Genomic DNA, 19,751 nt, shown 5'->3' with positions numbered 1-19,751 from the left:
ACTCCTATTCAGACCGGACAGCTGACCCAAAGAGCTCCCCTGGTTCCACCGGCACCGCACGGAGGACCCTCCTACACGTCTGTCAGGGGCGACTGCGCAAGCCACACCTGGCGGCGAGTCTGTACGAGGGTGGACCCTAACTCCCTCGACATGAGGGCAAAAGCCTGCAATGAGGCGTCACTCAGACTCTGCAGCGACGGCTCGACCTGGGCCTGCTGCAGAGAGGAGGAAAGACCCAGCAACAGGTGGGAAAGGGAGTTCCCAATACGATGCATGCGCGCCGCTGCGTCGTAGGCTTTTGACAGGAGGTCGTCTGTGACCCTGCACTGTGGCCGAGGACACCTGGCATTTGGTCTCAGAGCCTCATCAGGGGCCAGAATTAGGGAGGCGATGGCAGGCTCGACCGATGGCATGCGGCCCAGCCCACCCTGTGCCGCATTCTGCATGGCAGCCAAGGTCCGGGCATCCGACGTTGAGTGGGATAGGGCCCTAGTGTCCCTCCAGCAAGCATGGAGCTCCTTCAAGTACTCCTCTGAAGGAGGGACGGAGAATGTGGCCGGGACAGGGTTGCGCATGAAGAAGGCGCTGGTCTGGGCTGACTCCGTCTGCACCGCATCGAGCTGTAGGCGAGCCAGAGCGGTCCGCAGGACGGCCGCCATGGAGGTGTCTGTTGCCCCTTGCAGGGAGCCTTGTGCAGAAGAGCAGGAGGCCTCGTCCAGTGTGTGGGAGGCATCGCCCTCAGTCATAACCTCACTAAGAGGTTTGCCGAAGCGGCCAGAGAGAGGGCATCATCGAATTGGGACGAGGGAGGGCCAGGCTGTAGCCCCGCCAGCCCCTGACCAGTCCCAGGCTGAAGGGCCAGGAGGAGGGACCGCATTTGCTCCATGTCGGCCGCCAATCCGTCCACCTTGGCAGCCAGCCCGCCCCTTGCCTTCTTTTTGGGGGGGGCACCCGTAGCCGCAGCTCCATCATGCCGCTGCCGCCCCGAACGACCGGGCTGATTGGGAGGGAGGCTCATTAAGGCAGAGCGGTCGTTGGCTGTTGCCCGATTCTCCAGCTCTGCCAGCCTAGCCACTCTGAGCACCCAAGGCAGGAGGCTGCAGTTCATGCAGGCGCTGTCCGTGAGGCTCTCCCTCAAATGCTCGAGGAGGGCAACTGTCGTGGCCATCCTCAAGCTCAAGAGGAGCCGCACAGGCGACACATAGGTGGGCCATTATGGAGGCAGCCACCGGCAGCGTAACTGGGAGCGGGAGCGAGAGCACTTCCCCCGCCAGTCAATTGAAAAACAGAAACTAATTAGCCAGAGCGTGATCGTTGCTACTAATTGTCAACCAAACAAGGGCCAAATGCGGCGTTATCGGGAGTGGGAGCGAGAACACTGCCTTCACCAGAAAATTAAATCAACCGATATTAATTAGCTTGAGCGTAAGCGCTGCTGCCAACAAAAGGGGAAGCCAAACTAAAACGTTACTGGGAGCGGGAGCGAGAGCACCGCCTTCACCGGTAAGTTGTCAGGAAAATAAATTGATGGTTAGAACAGAGAAAAGCTAACGGCTAACACAACAAACAATAACAGAGCAAAGAGGCGAACGAGTGCTGGGAGCGGGAGCGAGCACACTGCCCTCACCAACACACGCCGGCTACTCTTCTTATCTCCTTTTCTAGTTATTTCTTAAATATCTGTATAAGCTAGCCACAGCCTCTGGAGGACGGGTTACCCGCAGCTCCGACCTTGGTCAGGAGGCTGCACGTAGCCAGCTGTAACGAATTTCCTTCCTTTCTCAAACAAAGGTTCAATACGGTACCTGCGCAGCGAGAAGATGTAAAGGAACAGATCCTCTGATGACACCGGAAGATATAGCCTTCCCGGTGTCACGTGTGACACCGGGTAGAGTCACAGGTGACTATGTTGGTATTAGGTACTCGAAATGCTTTATACCACAGATACTCTAGGATCTATAGCATACAACCGCGTTGTCTGATTACAGTTTAATTCATTTTCACAATTTACCAGCTCTCGTTTTGAAGAATAATCACAGCGCCATTCGTTTCAATGGGAATCGCGACGGTCTATACTTTCACATAAAGTGTACATATTTATAATTAAAAATTCCTCCAAGCCTTTATACTATAGATCCTATAGGAACTATAGCATATAAACGCGTTTCCTGATTACAGTTTAATGTAACAGTTCGCTGACAAATTGCTATATCACCGCAACTGCAAATTAACCACACGGAGATAACCATGTTAACCGGTCAAACAAATTTTCTCTTTACCATCTTTCTGCGCGCGCATCCGCCGTGTTGATAAACAAAAAATCCCCCTATACTGAGCAAATCCGCTGAGTGGGGTTATACTGCCATCGTGTGGCCTTAGGTGGAAAATACCACCCTCAACAACAAGTCGAGACGGTTTTAATTGAAAAAAAGAACTAATGTAACATAACTGAAAAATGCGGGAAATCTGTTTATTTTGATACTGGGAAGCTAGCTATATTCATGGCAATGAATTCAACGAACTAGCCTACTTGTCGACTAAACGAAACCTTTTGGTTATTATTAGGTATTTATAATGCATTAGTAGGTTGACAATAATATTGGCCTGCAGTGCGGGTGTTGTGCTCAATGTGAGCGGTGTGGCACATTGGGGACATTCCCTGGTCCGCAGTAAAGGATTTACGCAAGGGCTAAATCAGAGCTCCAACTGAGAGAGCAACAATGGCAGCTCTGAAAGGCGAGGGGAGGGGAGGCTTAATGCAAATACCCCTCTGGTAGCCTGCTCTTGTAGCCTGCTCCAACCTGCTCCAGCGTCCTCAAACACTGATCATCTGCAAGTTACAACCTGCGTTTGTGTCTTGGAATTTTGCTGTATTAAATAGCATCACACGTTTTACCTTTATGCGTCTTGTTTCAGATAGTAAATTCTATGGATGGATGTCCTAAAGTTGGACCACTTTTTTCGGATCGTTCCTGTGACAGTAAGTGTCCCCGGAGTCAGGAGCCTCATCCTCCCGAGCAGCGGCACCTGCTGCAGGACAAAGAGGTGAGGAGACCCGGGGTGCACGGGGAAAGTTGGTTGCACTTTATTTGCAAGCTGTGCAGTTTATCTGAACCACTCGCAGTCGCCTTTTTACAGTTCTTAATCATCATAACTTTCGACAAGTCGACTGGGTGTGTTTGTTTTGTGATTAAATACTTAATCTTCGATTCTCCAACCACCTTTTTGACATCCTGCCCATATATAGATTTTGAGTCCCCTTTTCGTGCAGCTTTATTTAGTTTGGCTGCTGGCCTCTGCTGTCCTCAAGGAAAATGATTATCCTCCGAGCCATTGACACGCTGGCTTGGCTGCAAAACATGCATGAGAATGTCTGCAACACAATGGGTCAGTGGGGCTTGTGTGGAGCATGGGAGAAACCCTCTTGAATGCTGATAATGTAATAGGGAGTTTTGGAGTGTTCATAAGATTGAATGGCAGGCAATTAGAAAATATATTGACCATATTTGGATTGCACTCAATTGGGCCCACGGACATTTCATATGCTAGCTTGAAAAGAAGAAGTACAACCACACAGATAGACTGGTCAAATTTACTGCAGACTAATGCATCCAATTTAGTTATTATTCATTGGCATATTTTCTTACAAGCATGATCTCTAGGTTTTCAATGATAGCCTCCTTTCAAATATGTGGCATATAACTAACTCCGAGATACATCAAAGCACCCTGTAAGGCCTCTAGTTTGCCTCTAACAATTGGCCCAAAGCTTCCACCCTGACCACTGCCATCCCCTCACCCCTTTTTCTAATTTCCACCTGATTAAAGCTTTGGACCGGAATCTTTAGAGAAAATGGTTCACTAATTCTAAAGCACACAATAAACTATTCTGGCATAGTATAGTATAGTTACCCAACAAAGTCAAGGTTTTTTCTTCATGAAAATATATATTTTTTTAGAATAGAGAATGTCTTGAACCAAACAAAACTACATAATTTCTATTTTCTTATAATTTCCTTCCAAATTTAGTGTGTGAAATATTAAAGACCTATAGGGTAATATTAAGAAGCTGAGTCCATCTGAACAGCGTTAACAGCCTTTGGAAACATAGGTCAACAAGGAAGTACTGATACCTGGTAGGGGCCTATCTATCCCTATTGGTCAAGAACCTGACACAGTTGTTGTAGCCTTCATGTGAATATCCCAAATACGATACGATACTACTTTATTTGTCAGTAGGCCGCTGAAATTCCTTTCAATGTGGTTTATGAGGTTAGCAACGCAGCACTAAGCCTACAGACTGCCATTTGGAAACATACAAAGCTTGTTTTCTGTAACGATCCCTGTAACGAAATATTTACCAATGGTTTACATTATGTTTACCCTCATACTTGTATGAGGGTCCTTCCGTCCTTCGGAGGAGACGTAAAACCAAGGTCCTGATTCACTGAGTTCATAAAAGATCCCAGGGCACTTATCGCAAAGAATAGGGGTTTCCCCGGTATCCTGGCCCAACCAGGCTCATTCAATCTGGCCCCCTAATCATCCTCCTGTATAATTGGCTGACTCATTAATTCCCTCACTCTCCACCACAAGCTGGTGTGTGGTGAGCAAACTGGCGCAGATTGGCTGCCGTGCATCACCCAAGTGGTTGCTACACACTGGTGGTGGATAGTGAGGCCCCCCCTTCACTGTAAAGCGTCTTTGACTTTTTAGAAAAGCGTTATATAAATTCAATCCATTATTATTGTAAGTAAGTGACACAAGTGTGGTTAAAAGAAGGATGCAGACCCAAGGAACAAAGCCACTGTAGGCCACTGTACACATTCTGGGGCTCATCATGTGGTTGCTAGGCGATGGGGTTGATGAGGACTATAGCTGGCTGATGCCTTCCCCCTCCAACCCCCCACCTCACATTGCTTCTTACTTCTCTGCATAATAAAAATACCTAAAGGCTGATTGTAAACAGTTTGAACCAAGTGTTCAAACTGATTATTGATGTTTTATGGTTCAGGCTCTAGTGGCAAAAGGATGCAGGCTGTTTTGGACCGGGTACATGTGTTGTTATTTATCTTTTGAAGCTTTTTTTGGTGTGGTTGGTTTTATTATAGTGTTGTTTTTCCAAGTTCACAATTGGTTCACAGTTCGTCAAACCGATCGCCTCCAGATCTCTAGTTCACCACCAGAGGGCGTACTCCTGACTACCCGTTCTGATGCTAGAAATAGGCCTATAAAAAGCGAGATTTGCTCATAGTCTTTCAAAGGCTTTTAGAAACTATATCTTATCTCGAACAACAGGAAGTGAACATAACTTTGTCTCTAAAACCATTTTGTTAAAGTAACTTTATAGAGCTTCATAGATGTTTTGTTGCAAGCAGTGCTGACATTGAAATGAGTTGTGTCATGGATTAAGTGAACCTTAATATAAGATAATATATATGTATCTATTCCTCTCAGGTGATCCGATAGGTATCTGGATGAATGGTCTATGATACGATACAAAACTATACAGATACATTGGTAATCCGATACACTGGTTGAAAGCTGACTCAATATGATTTGATGCTGGTAAGATTAGATTTCGATCATTCAGCTCTGAATATGATATGATATATAAATGCTCCAGCCTATGAATATTTGTAACTAATAGTTTGTACTGTAACGGGTCGACTTTGAATATTTATTGTTACTATTATACATTAAGAGCCCACTCTCTAAGTAGCTTTTATACAAGGCCATCTTTATAAATGGGAGGTGGTGGGCCACAGTTAATATTACATCTTTGAGCTATGGTGCAAATTTTGCCCACGGCTGTTTTGTTCTCATTTGCAGCTTTTGTGTTATCCAAAGTTTGTGGCTTGTGCATGGCACATTGTGTCAGATATTTAGTACAGGTGTGTTACCCTGGGAACTGGCTGGGCCTAAGGGCAGACGGGGGGGTCGGGTCATTGATGATATGATGATTTGGCAAGAGAGGGTTGTGTCACATTCACTCACACACACAAACTCACCCTTGAGCTACAGGAACAGAGACTACTTGAACAAAAAAATTGATAATTGACAGTCTTGTTACAAAATTTGGTTTGTAAGGTATGTTTTTCTAATCATTCAGCCGTATCTCTGACTCTAGTATATATATATAAGTTCCATACGTATCATGTAGGGTTGTAACGGTACACAAAAGTCACAGTTCGGTACGTACCTCGGTTTTGAAGTCACGGTACGGTACAGGACGGTACGGTTCATAGTTAAGGAGAAATTTAAAAAAAACTGCTTGATTGTCAACAACGGAGAATGGCCGCAGATCAGCATTAATGAAAACCTCAATAAACTTGGTTTTGGCATTTGCATTACTGAATTCCCAGACAGGGGTTGTTGAAATAGTGTCCTGAGCTGGGTTTGCACAGTTCGTTTTTATTTCACAGCAACGGTGATAGTAATACCTGGATGGTGCCTTTTCAAATGCGTATTGTGGCAAACCCGATCGTCGGCGGCTGGGATTTCCAAAGGAGACGCTCAAAACAGGGTTACGGATCAACGGTTTTATTTCGTTCACCTCACGTGTAAAAAGGTAAAACAAAAGACAACATAAGTTCTTCCTCTTATGGGGTAAAAAGGGCCGTCTCCGACTCTAGTCCGGCTGCGAGGTCGGCGTCTCTATCGCTCCCGTCTTCTCCCACTCAGTCCTGGGGGGAAGCGTATTAGCGTTAGTATGGGTTTGTGCGATCTCCCCCTACCGCGTCTCCCCAATTTGGCTGTCCTCACTCGGCTCCCTCCCGGCACGAGCCACATGGCTGAGAGAGCCCCGAATGAGTGGAGAAGCAGGCTATTTAAGCTGCTTCTCCACCGGTTCCTCAGGTGCTCTTCATCTCCTTAATTGGCAACGGCCGGGTTGCCACAGTATGCATGTTAAAGTGCTGTACGTAGACACGGAGAGCCCTCTCCGTAGCCGGAGAGCCTGTCGGAGACCCTCTCTGTAGCTTACGTGCGCATCCAATATTTTTTAAACATCCGTCGACGGCGGATGCGCGCGCAGAAAGATGCAAAAAGAAAATTGCCATGGTTATCTCCGTGTGGTTAATTTGCAGTAGCGTTGTTAATTACAATGATGTCAGCTCACTGATACATTCCACTGTTATCAGAAAACGTAGATTCATAGACATCTTATATGATAGACGGAGCATCGAATGCTACCGCCTACTGGCGCTGAAGAGACGCGGGGCCGCCATCTTCGAGTGGTCATCCGCTCAACTCAGTGTAATCCGTTTGGCTGGAGCAATGAACTGTCAGCGCATTTAATTAATCATACCTCACTGAATACCACTGATTTTCATGCGTTTTTTTGTCATACGTGTAGCTATGATAAAGGCCACATGGTTTGGCGTGTTTGATTATTCAATACTAATTATACCAATAGTACGGTAATGTTAAATCTTGCTTGTGAAAAGTAATCCCCCGATTCCTATTATGGATTGTCCGCCGATTTGAGCAGGAATACGCTGAACAACAGCCCGGCATCCTGTTTCTGCTGCTGTTGCTGCTCCCGGTTGACCACTCCAAGATGGCGGCCGTATTTATCGCGTCCCAGCAGCCAATGCTCCGTCTATCTATAAGATGTCTATGGTCAGCATCCCAGTGGGGAAAAAAACATTGGCACCGTGGACCTCTGGGAGTGAGGTTAAGTGAGGTATAAATCACGAAACTGAGGTTCATCCTTTCAAAGTAATGTACAGTCGGATTAAAACTCACAAATGTAAAAGGATTTAATCAAAATCTAGAGAGTCGACTTTTCTCTTTATATTTATTTATTTTTGTTTAAATGAATATTGATATAATAATTTAAAAAATACAAAAACTTTTTATCATAACTTCCATCTGTATGTCATTGCGGGCCGCCAGGAATGTTTCTGCGGGCCGCCATTGGCCCGCGGGCCGCACTTTGAGAACCAATACTATAAACCCTATAGTATCTGTGGTATAAAGGATGGGACGAATTTCAAATTATAAATATGTACACTAAGTTGTATAGACCGTCGCAATTTCCATTGAAACGAATGGCGCAATGATTATTCTTCAAAACGAGAGCTGGTCAATTGTGAAAAATGAATTAAACTGTAATGAGACAATGCACTGAAATGCTATAGACCCTAGAGTATCTGTGGTATAAAGGCTGCGACGAATTTCGAACATAAATCTGTACATTCCATAATGTTAGCTCTCTGGCTCATAGCTCAGCGGACTAGAATACCTCCCGTTGCCAAGTCGTAGCTAAGGTCCGTCCTATTTACTGGAGGAGTGAACAACGTTTCCGTTGCATAAGAACGTTTCCGTACTACAAATGGTGATATCGGAGTCAGAAGGAGTGTCTGTCTGTTAAAGAGAGAGAGAGAGAGAGAGATTGTTTAGAGAGCCTAAATGTAGCTATTCACTTCCTGTGTCGAAATGACTGGAGTCATTTTAACTGTCCAATCCTAATGTTTCCCTACTGGCAAATAAAGGCCCTCCCCTTCTCATGTCTTGATTAGGTACTGAGATTAATTGTAGAGGAATACACTTCCCCAGAGGCAGATATACCTAGTTGTTAATATGACTTTCTGTGAACGTGTGTGTGGAGTGTAACTTTTAATAGCCTCACACATGAGGCTATTATAAGTTAGTAGGCCTAACTGGAATTGAATATATGAATATGGTTTTGTGGTTAAGAAGGTGATCTTTGAAGGCCTCCAGAACACTTTGGCGATACGCTCGATCCTCAGGGAAAGGGGTTTAATCAGAGCCATGAAAACAGGAAGTACCTCGCCTTTCCTATCTGCCTTCCTAAATACTGACCTCCCCCCACTTTACCTCCAGCTCTCTCTCTCTGCCTCAACCTCGACCGTACGCTTTAGCCCTTTATCTCTCTCTCCCTCCCCCTCGCTTTGATCTATCTCCAGCTGTGCAATCATTTGTAGTGTGCAATGCAACAGGGTCAAGTGCATGGGAGCATGTCCTTAATGGGCCCCAGGCTGCTCTGGGGGCCTCTCCTGGGTCATGTGGTTTACTGGAAATTAGAAAGGTCCCTAATTATGCCCTAATGAATCTATCTGCAATTGCCTGTTTATATGGTCACTAGCTGAGTGTGAATGGAATTATTGTGACTGAACAATTTCCATCTAGATGCCTACATATTTTGTTACCTGCAATAGCTTTGTATAACAGCCGTTGGTTGTAAGTTAGCCTTCACCTGCCTCTGAGTCACCGACCAGGAGGAACCTACAGGAAGGAGCTGGTATTTCTGCTCCTTCCTCCTGGGCAGATTAAAGAGCCAGGTGTGACCAGTTGTACAGCTCAGACCAAAGGTCAGGCTGTCAGCCTTAGCCCCTTCATCTCAGATCCTGTAAATGACTTCCTTACCCATGGCTCTACATGTGAAGCCCGTTCAGAGTGGGTACCTTCTCTCTACAGAGGGTGCGGGTCTCATCATACAGGTCAAAAAGCACTGGCGCCCTTCTGAGCCTCCTCTCTTTGTTAAGGAATGCAAGATTGGAAGGCAGGAGACCAAGACTAAAGTCAGCGTTTTATTGATTCAGAGGATGGGCTCACCTTGCCCCTTCCCCTTGTGGAATGCGCACCTGGAGGTGTTTGCCAAGTGGCTCAAGTAATCCACATAACAATGAGGCCAACATCTGAGCCTATCACCAGGACCCGGGGCGCTTTGCATTTTGATAGGCTCAGCATTGTCTCCCCTTCAGGTCTCACAGTGCTGTGCTTTATTTCCTCTGATGTTACTGAAGTCTTTATGCCGATGTTCGACTAACACTCCTGTTGGTATTTTAGCCCTGGCACTTCTGTGGTTACAATCCAACCGCAATACATTTGGAAATCTGAAAGAAATTTCACTTACATTTTGAATGTCCGGAGCAGGGAAAAGGTTATGTGTGCGTGTGCTTATATGTGTGGGTGTGTATGCGCATGTTTGTGTGTGTGCTTGTGTGTGCATGTGTGTGTACGTGTGTGTGTGTGTGTGTGTGCACGCACACATGCTTGCCCAGCAGGGCCACAGCACAGCCTGACAGTGTACACAGCACAGAAGATGGGTGCTAGATAAGAGAGCTAGGCTACGCCCCGCCGAGGAATTGGGATGCCTGCAGGGGCCAGCAACCCTGTAGCCTGGCTGCTGCGGAACAACGTTGGTTTCTCCTCAGTCAACAGAGCCGTGAGTCTGATGAAACATGTCAGGCCTCTCTCTGGTCCTCTCTGGTTAGACAGATGCTGTCAGGGGGGCCGGAGAGCAAGCGGCTCCCCGCAGTGCGTTGTTTTAAGGCGGGAACACCAAGGCTTCTGAGCACAAGAGGGTAAGCGGTGATTGGTTTTGCTTTGTTTGAACAGTTTGAACAGTTTGAGCCTTATTTCGTTAACTTGGAGTATTGGAGTCGTTCTGATTGGCCGCTGCATATAATTCTTCATATCATATTTCTGAGGCATGTTGATTCAGTAGTAGAGAGGGGTTAGTAATGTTTAATTGAGTAAAGTTAGTAATGTTTAATGACAGAGTAAAACTGTGTGCATCGTCCAATTCCAGGATCTATATCATGTCGTGGAGAAACGTTTTTACCGCTTGTTGAGACGTATTCCGTCAGGCTGTAAAACCAGACAAGTCTGTACAGACCTGTCCAATGACACAGAGGTGGGTTTAATATAAAGCAGCATGCTGCCCTGCATCACAGCGGAGGTGTTATTGGACCAGATGCGTTGAGGTCAGGGTTAAATGTGGCTGTAGGAGTCATAATAGCGGGGCAGCAGTGTGTGCCAGCACCCCTCATTAAAACAACCACACCGCTGACACCACAGAGCTGGAACAGCGGTCCTGCATGCACCCTGCTGGTGTTGGATCATTTGTGTACATTATACCTATCAAGCCTTAGTGGGCGGGTGAGGGTCCTTTGCATGGCTATCCCGTGTTGTGTGTTTGTGTTAGGGGCTGCGTGTGTGTGGGGGTGTTGGACCAAGCTGTGGGAGCCGGGTGTGTAACCTGACCTTGCCTCCTCCAGCCACCTGTGCTTGCACGTTGTTTGGGAAGACAGTGGCTTTGTGTGGGACCAAGATGTCCACACAGCAGGGGGACCTAGGTACATGGCGGGGGGGTCTGACAGGTGGCACACTCTTCCCCCTTTTGCTGAGTGCGTGGCTGTGACATGGCTGTCCTTGCAGCAGCTGTCTCCTGCCCTCAGAGGGAAGCCATGTTGCCTGGTGTGGAGTGGAGCCTTCTGTTGCCTTTCATGACCATGGAGAAGGTGGAAGAAGATATGTGTTTTATAATTGTTGGCTCAAAATTGGCTTAATAAATTGTCAAACTTCCGAAACATTTCAAAAAAAATGTGCAGGGGTATGTTTGTATTTCTGTGTGTGTGTGTGTGTTTGTGCATGTGTGTGTGTGTGCGCACACGCATGTGTGTTATGTGTGTGTGTGTGTGCTCATGTTGTGCGTTTGTGTACTTGCGTGGTGAGTTGGTGTGTGTGAGTGTATGTGTTGTGTTTGTATAGCTGGGTCCTCGTCATCAGTGTTCTCTAAGCGTACTCCAGGGCCCAGAGGGACGGGGCCGGCACTGTGATCAACTGGGTGGCTCTGGGGGGCGGCGGAGTGACCAGTGGAGTCCAGACAGCAGTGTGATCCACTGGGTGGAGTGGGGGGACGGCGGGGTGACCAGAGGAGCCCAGACGGCAGTGTGATCCACTGGGTGGAGTGGGGGTGGGGTTGGCGGGATGACCAGAGGAGCTCAGTCACTACAGGATTACTACAGGGCCGTTGTGCGTCAGTGCTGGGTGTGTGCGAGGTGTGTTCTCCTGACCAGTGGGAGCGCCGTGATTACTCACTCTCTCATTGTGTTGTTGTGTTGCAGTTTGGCTTCTCTATCATGTGGATTTAACACACAGCACCGGCTTCGTGAGTACAACTCATGTTATTAATTTTACCATAATTTCTATTAGTTTTATTTATACCCAAACCTCTTGGTTGTTATGTTTTACTGTTCTACACAAGAAACATTCATTGTATACCTTCTGGTGTGCGTCAAACAGCCTCAAGCCTGAGAAGTTAGTCAGTTATTTTTGAGCTGATCTATTCAATGTACTGAAAGACGTGGTTAATTTAACTACTACCAAAAGGTGAAATGGTAATGATATGGCACTATCAGAATATGAGGTCTCCCTAACAATTAACATATAGTTATCGTATTGATATAACCAGATAAGAGACATCTTAGCCCAGTTATTTTCTACATATTACTCAATATACTTATACTATATGTTATATTAATTGTACTGTCAAAATTTCTGTAGTTTGAGAAGTAGTTCAAACTTGTAGCTTTGAGAAATCTTTCAGATTTGTACCACACAGTATGAATTTTAGGGTCATGTCTGAAGATGGTTGCTGGGTAGAATCAGCCGGCCGGTGGTCTGTAGGAGGTCTGAGGAGCAGGTCAGCTGGCCACAGGGCACTTGGAGGGTGGCACTGGCTGAGGTGAGACCAAGGTGTCACATTCCACAGTTTGGTGAGCAGCCTGTTGTCTGTGTATCTGTTGGTTCAGGACTGACCACCCTGCACTGTGGACTGTACTGCGGCCTATTTGGACAGGCTCATAATGCTGATAAGACAACTTCTGCTCCATTGAAATGCACACTTTTTACACTTATCAGCACCACACTGTTTAATTTGGTTGTCCAAGATATAATAATAAGTGTGTGTGTGTGTGTGTGTGTGTGTGTGTGAATGGGTTCTGTATATGCATGTCCATGATGGAGTGCCTGCAGATCTAGATCTGTGGGATGTTTCCATGTGGTCAGTAAGTGTAATTGATGGTTGTTATGATAAAATGATGAACTGCGGAGCTCATGCCATCGGGGTTGTTTATGCCCTGGGTAATGTTATCAGAGGGCAGGCTGCCCCTGGGACCGCCTATCTGCAGGGGCGTAGCCACATGGGGGCCTGGTCAGAGGTTGAAAACCCTGCTGGCCCCCCCGAGTCTGAAAAAAATAAATGAAAAAATCCTGAGAAAAAAGAAAGTCTAAAGAAAGCTAAAATATATGCATTATTAGTTTGATCTAACTTTGACTTATTATTTTTATTCAAAGTGTTATATTTTGACATCATGAATAACTATTGCACTTAAAATACCCCCCCCCCTGTTGACAATCAAGTGCCACCCCAAGTATAAGACTGGCCCGAGCTGGCCACCACAGTAATATGTCCTGGCTACGCCCCTGCCTATCTGCCCTCTCACATCACATAAATATTGTTTACCAGAAGCCTGCGTAAATAGGGGGCTATTTAAAACCATGGCCCACTCATGGAAAATCAACAGGAAAGGTTTAATATGTGTACAAAAGTACAGTGTGTAGACAGTTGCATTGCCATTTATTCATTCAAAACATGAACTGACAATTATGAACTGTTTAAATTGTGAAATTTTGTCATACAAATTGACATCCTTTGAGATTCTCTGTCATTGTTGAAGATACAAGGCTTTATTCCTGTGTTTTGGATCAGTGCTCAGAACTATGGCAGTCTGAGCTGATCTTTGGTCATAGAGGTAGAAAGACTCAAGCCATCAGCCTTAAGTCATTCCTCCTAAATGTATCGTTAAAGGCATGAGAATGCTGAGAGGAAATAATGCAGTTATTTTTACTTTGTTTGTACTTTATCCTTCACAAATAATGGCAAGGCTCTTGCCACAGCCTCAAAACAGGATGACAGGAGGAAGGTTGTCACAACTACATCCCACCCTACTCAATCGCCCAAAGGAATTGAAAGGAAGAAAAATAAACTAGAAAATGCATTTCCTGCAGAAAATGCGGTGAGTGCTGTAGTAGGCCTACAAAGTGAGGTTAAAAATATGTTTTAATAAAGCCACAAAGATTAAGACATGAAGAAACGTTACATTGCTTAAATTAAGTGAAGGGATTAGAACAAAAGTTCAAAAGTCTAAATGGAGTAAACAATGTAAACATGCACACCATTTAAAAAAATTGCAAATGCTTGGAGACAAATAAAGTGACAGCTGAATGAAAAGCGCAAAGCATTGCTAAAATGCAGAAATGTAAATTGAATTGAACTGAAGAATCTGAAAGGTCAAATGTATTGCAGTGTAATACATTTGTATTGTGGTGCGGTGTATTGTGTGTGTGTGTGTGTGTGTGTGTGTGTGTGTGTGTGTGTGTGTGTGTGTGTGTGTGTGTGTGTGTGTGTGTGTGTGTGTGTGTGTGTGTGTGTGTGTGTGTGTGTGTGTGTGTGTGTGTGTCTTTAAGAGAATAGCAAGCCGGTGCGTGATTAAAGGCGCGTTCACTCTCCTGGTGATAACAAAACTGGCTCGCCAGTGATGACGCTCACCCTTACGCGTGTTCCCGACAGCGTCCGTTCATGTGCACTTGGGAAACAGCCGGTTGGGAATTTAAAAGTTCTTCACAGCAGGGTTTTTTTTATCCGATAAAAACCAGTCAGAACTAAACAGAACTAAGTAGGATCAGTTTCAAGTTTGCATGCCTTTATTTCCTTGATGCTTATCCCCTACTATCCTTTTGCTTTTATTTATGAGAAGCACATACAGTATAGCCACTGTATGGAAGGCAACACTTCCCCTTATCTAGAGCTGGTTTACCAGTACACAACGTTTAAAACTGAGCAAAGTCATGCCAACAGACGTTACAACGTCAATCAATAGTGTTGACGTATCACAATAGTATGTGATATGATCTCTCTAGGTCGTCCTTAGACGAGCCCTCCATCGTTGCTTCCAGTCATTCCGATTCTCCATAGATCTGGCCAGTTCATTGGTACTAGGGCCCGACCGATTCATCGACCTGCCGATTTAATCGGCCGATTATAGCCTTTTTGAAAATAATCAACATCTGCCAAAAAGACGCCGATTACAACTGTTTTTTTTTTTGTTTGTTTTTTAATGTTATTGCGCTTAGTATCCTGCAGATTGCGCTCCTACTCTCCTACTCGCCTTGCTAACTAACAACTTTAGCTGGAGTAAAAAAGAGGAGATTGAATTTTACCGTACAACATGAAAGCACGCTTGTTCAGGCAGCTGCGCGCTCACCTCACCAATGTACACAAGACGTGTTGTTTGAGCATGTTGTGCCTGTTTTTCTTTAGGTCCCAGGCCATGTTCATTTGTTATACTGTAGACTCTAACGGTGAGACCATACTGCTCAGCACGCACGTGCTAGTCACTGCTCACGAGCGCAGCACATTGGGAGTTAGTTATTTATTTTACATTACACAAATTTTTTACTGTAAATGTATTCTAAAACACTAGGTTCTGCATTCAATTCACATATTCGTCAAAAGTGTTTAAAGTATATTTAAGGTATCAAAAACTATGTTTTATATGTGTTTTTTGTTTTGTTTTTAATCGGCCGATTAAATCGTAATCGTAATTTTTCTCTGAAAATAATCGGCATCGGCACTCAAAAATCAATATCGGTCGGGCCCTACTTGGTACTTTGCGCTCCTGCATCCTTCTTGAGTACATCCACGTATGTTAGTATAGGACATCCTCGAGTCCGATGCCCATGGGTTGGTTCCCATAGTACCAATTTGCTGGCTGGCAGCTCTTGGTGTCTCTGGCAGTGTCCCACCAGTCTCATTCTCCTGGCAGCTACTTTCTCACTCACCCTTGGTATTCCTTCATACAGGATCCTGTTGGTGAAATCTGTACTCTTGCTGATGTTAAGTACTGCACGCAGCATTCTGGTGTAGCACCCGTCTAAAGACTTCTGCACTGTAAAAACGAAAACTTAAAATTGTTGGTCTCATTATGATTTCTGAGTAAAATGAATATAAAACATTAAGTATTCATGTCAACTGTGCAATGCAATTTAGTCCAACCAACAATGTTGAGTTTTGGGTCAAGAGTTGGGCTCAGTGTAGTATCTTTGTTAGCAAGACACACGGGTTTAAGTCAGACTCTGTCTGAGGCTGGGCCAACTACGGTGCACATGCGCATTTCAACACTTTGGAAAACACGGGGTTTCCTAACGGAATTTTCAGATGGTAAATATTGTGGCGACTCCTACCCCCCGGGGAGTCTGGGTATTCGTGATGCCGGTTGGGAAAAAGGGGTTTATTGCCTATTGTCAATTTGTTTCTGTTAGGTTAAGTGGGGTTAACGGGTTTGGGGTCTTTATTGTTTGTGTGTTGTTTATTGTGTGTAGTGTTGCCGCCAGCGTTACCGAGACTTGCATGTCCGTTGGTTGGGTGTGCGGTGCGCTGTGTGTTGTGGGTGTGTGTTAAATAAAGGCAGCTCTCGGGATCGTGCGGTGTATGAGGCACGAGAGTTGCGTCACCGTTTAACCTGGGCTCCCGTATCGTGCAGAACAAGTTTGACCATAATGTCGAACTTGTTCTGCACTTTGGTTTGCTGCATTTAGACAGCGATTCTCTGCTGCTGAACTAGATACATGTTGCTTGTTCTATTGCTGTCTGGCATTCAGAAATGTAAAATGGAAGTTTCCAATTATTAATTTTAATAAAGTGAACTTAAAACTAGTTTTGCATTCTTTGAAATGTTTTTTGTTTTTTTTATAATATTAAGCTTAATTTGAAATATTAAGTTAACAACCCTGACTTACTTTTTGAGTTTTTAGTATGGTATAACTCTAACTTTCAAGTTTGTCTAAAGAAGAAAAATGACATTTTGTTGGGCTCAAAACTCAAAAATTGATTGCAGTAAGTTGCCTTGCAATTTTGAGTTTTCTCAACTTTTTATTTTTTACAGTGTGCAAGGTTGGCTTCAGGGACCAGCATTCGCTGCCGTAGAGGAGAACAGACTCTACCGTAGCATAGAAGAAGCTGAGTTTGATTTGACGGGGGAGGTTGGAATTCCATACACAGGTCATGCCGTTCAGGGCCCTCCATGCGAGTGCCTTCCTCACCTTTAGGTCTTGCTCGGTTGAGTTGACCCATGAGCCCAGATACTTGAAGTCCTCGACTTCCTTCAGCACAGTGCCACCAGTTGTTGTCAGTGGTTGATGCTCCGGTGAGATGTTGTAGGTGATGACCTCTGTTTTCTTGGCGTTTAGCCTAAGGCCAACCTTGGCGCACTCCAGCTCCACTCTGTTCAGGAGTTCTTGTGCTTGCTCCACATTGTTGGAGAGCAGGCTGATGTCATCCGCGTAGTCCAGGTCTGTCAGGACAACTGCAGGGTGTCGCTCCTTGAGGTTAGGGTGAAGCCGAGGCCCTGCTCCCGCCCACTAATGGCTTTTCTGAGCGCGTAATCCAGGACTATGATGAAGAGGAAGGGGGCTAGTGTGTCCCCTTGCATTACTCCAGCCAGGATATCAAACTTCTCAGTGTTGCCATCTGGGGTAACCACCTTGGACCTTGTTCCTGCGTACATGGTCTCAATAGCCCGGAGTAGGTTGGGAGGAACACCGTAGGCCTTAAGGATCTTAACCATCGTGCCTCTGTGGATCGAATCAAATGCCTTTTTGGAGTCAATAAAGCACAGTACAGCTGTCAGGTTATCCTTCACCTCCTCGATCATTCTCCTCAGTGCCAGGATCTGGGCTGTGGTGGTTCTCCCCTCGCGAAAGCCATTTTGGTTCTCCCTCAGGTGAGGGTCGATGGCGCTCCTGATCCTGTTTAGTATCATGCGGTTGTATATCTTTGCCGTGATACATGTCAGGCTGATGCCCCGGTAGTTGTCTGGCTTTGAGAGGTCTCCTGATTTAGGCACTGGGATGATGTTGGAGAGAGACCATACTTCAGGAAGTTTGTTGTGCAGTAGCGCAAGGTTGGAAAACTCCAGCATGATGTCATCGAGGTCACAGTTCTTTAAAAAAATGATGTGAAAAGATATGATGGTTGATTCTTTTATATTGAGTAAGACGATCATGTTCCTCCATGTTCATGCACGTTACTAGTAAACCACGCGTCACCAACTGGGAAACTCTGTTAACAACATTTGGCCCGAGTTGCCGAACGGAAGTAGAATCACAACAGCGTCATGAGGTGGCGTTCACGCAAACTTTCCAACGTCGCGAAAATGTTTTTCCCATAATTTCCAACGATGTGTACGCACAATTAAAGTAGCCCAATAGAGCGGGAAAAAACGCCCAATCTGGCAACACTGCCTGAACCTCCTCCAAAAGTATCCAATTCTGGCAGGGAAAACTGCCCAATCTGGCAACATTGCTGAACGTCCTCAGCTCCAGCGTCAACGCAAATCAATGAGACCAACTGAAAACGAAGCCGGCATGAAACTACTGTGATTCTGAATAAACTTTAAATGATATCGAAATTCTGTTTGGATATTATTGAATATACAAGTGTGTAGATTTGTTAAATGGTTTGAACGAAGGTTAACGGTTGAAAAAATATAGTATTTTAAAAGTCTTTTTAAAAAAAGACTTAAAAAAATATCTGAAAAGAAGCGCGCGATTCCAAGCTATTCTGAACATTTACAAATTTGAATGGTGTCTCTAGGTGAAAAACTGAGGAAGGAGATAGGTCCCAAAGTTTGTAGATAATAATAAAGAGGAAAGAAAGAAAGAAGAAAACTTATGAAGAACAATAGTTGAGCGCTACATGCAGCACTCACCTCAGCCCAATTCAGACCAAAGATTCGCCTCGCAACGACTTGCAACTCGCAACTTGCGACTCCTTGCGACGAGACGGGCTGCGACGTTCTAAAAACTGGGCAGTTCACACTGCTGCACCGGGCGGCGAAGTCAGGTGGTTTCCCTAGCAACTGGGAACACTCTGGCACAGCTGAGAGCCGCAACAGCATCAGCATCCCGCTAAAAAGTAGCCTAACTTGGGTTTGCAATTAGGTTGCTTGAGCTAGCTAGGGCTTGAGTAGAGGTGTTCCTGCGCTGTCTCCACAGAGACAACGCAGCGATATCATCATGAGCAGTTCTAACTGGAGAGAAAGTGAAACCGTGAGCTGCTAATCATGTGAGAGAAGATGATGCAGTCGCATTAAACAAAGATGTTGAAAGATGGTGCGATCTATGAGAGAGACGCAGAGGAACTGTCCGGAGGCTTTTGTCGGGATAAAAAAGCAAGTGGTCAGCAAAATAAAGTACGTTTGCGTTTTTGCACTTGCAAATAGTTAATCGCGTATGTAGCCTACACCCAGACGTGAACTTATTCTTGCATAAGGCTGTCTTCATTCATAAAAATATTAAAACATTTGTGAGCATTCAAATTATTCTAAAGAGGTCTAGACTCTGTGCGCAACCCGCCTTCTCCAGTGAACCAAGATAGCCTGCACGGTGACAAACGGGGGATTTTAGCCCCTCGGTTTTACACAGGAAACTTGAGGTAAGACGGTGAAATCGCCGGGCGTGCCAAGCCGCGACCGAAACGGCTTGGCAATGCTAAAAGGCCTAATGAAAAGAAGAAGACGGCGAGTTAGAAAGCCGAGAATATGGAGCCGCAGTTGGGTATGCCTACTTCAGCGGCAGAAACAGGGTGCCTACGCCAATCTTTGTAGAGAGATTTCTATGGGCAAAAACTGTTTATTTTTATTGATCCCCTTCAAGAATTTGTGTAAAAGGGTGGGTGTGTAGGCTATATTCTCGCCTTTCTCTTTTGTAAAGCGCATTATATGCCTACTGCTTTTGGGCCGATATAGTCTACTGCACCCATTCCTTGATTCGTTCTGCCGCAACACTCCAAACAATAAATTTCGTTCCAATGTTCGTCCAATCCACTCCAATTGTGGTCCTGCTCTGAGTTTAAATCCAACTCTAATGAGTAAATGG

General features: G+C 45.3%; 1 protein-coding gene across 1 annotated transcript in view; it reads left to right on the top strand.

Annotated features, from left to right (window-relative positions):
• Positions 1 to 2,397: 2,397 nt before the first annotated feature.
• zgc:158766 (uncharacterized protein LOC100009641 homolog) overlaps positions 2,398 to 19,751 on the top strand; it is a 56,948-nt gene continuing 39,594 nt past the window's right edge. Inside the window, exon 1 of the mRNA XM_060052971.1 lies at positions 2,398 to 3,045. Within this exon, the coding sequence (XP_059908954.1) occupies positions 2,929 to 3,045 (117 nt within the window). The 5' untranslated portion in view covers positions 2,398 to 2,928. The remainder of the gene's footprint in view (positions 3,046 to 19,751) is intronic.

This window comes from Gadus macrocephalus, chromosome 6 (assembly GCF_031168955.1).
Source record: "Gadus macrocephalus chromosome 6, ASM3116895v1".
NCBI lineage: Eukaryota > Metazoa > Chordata > Actinopteri > Gadiformes > Gadidae > Gadus > Gadus macrocephalus.
The sequence above is the reverse complement of the archived record's forward strand: the minus strand, read 5'-3'. Positions and strand labels throughout refer to the sequence as shown.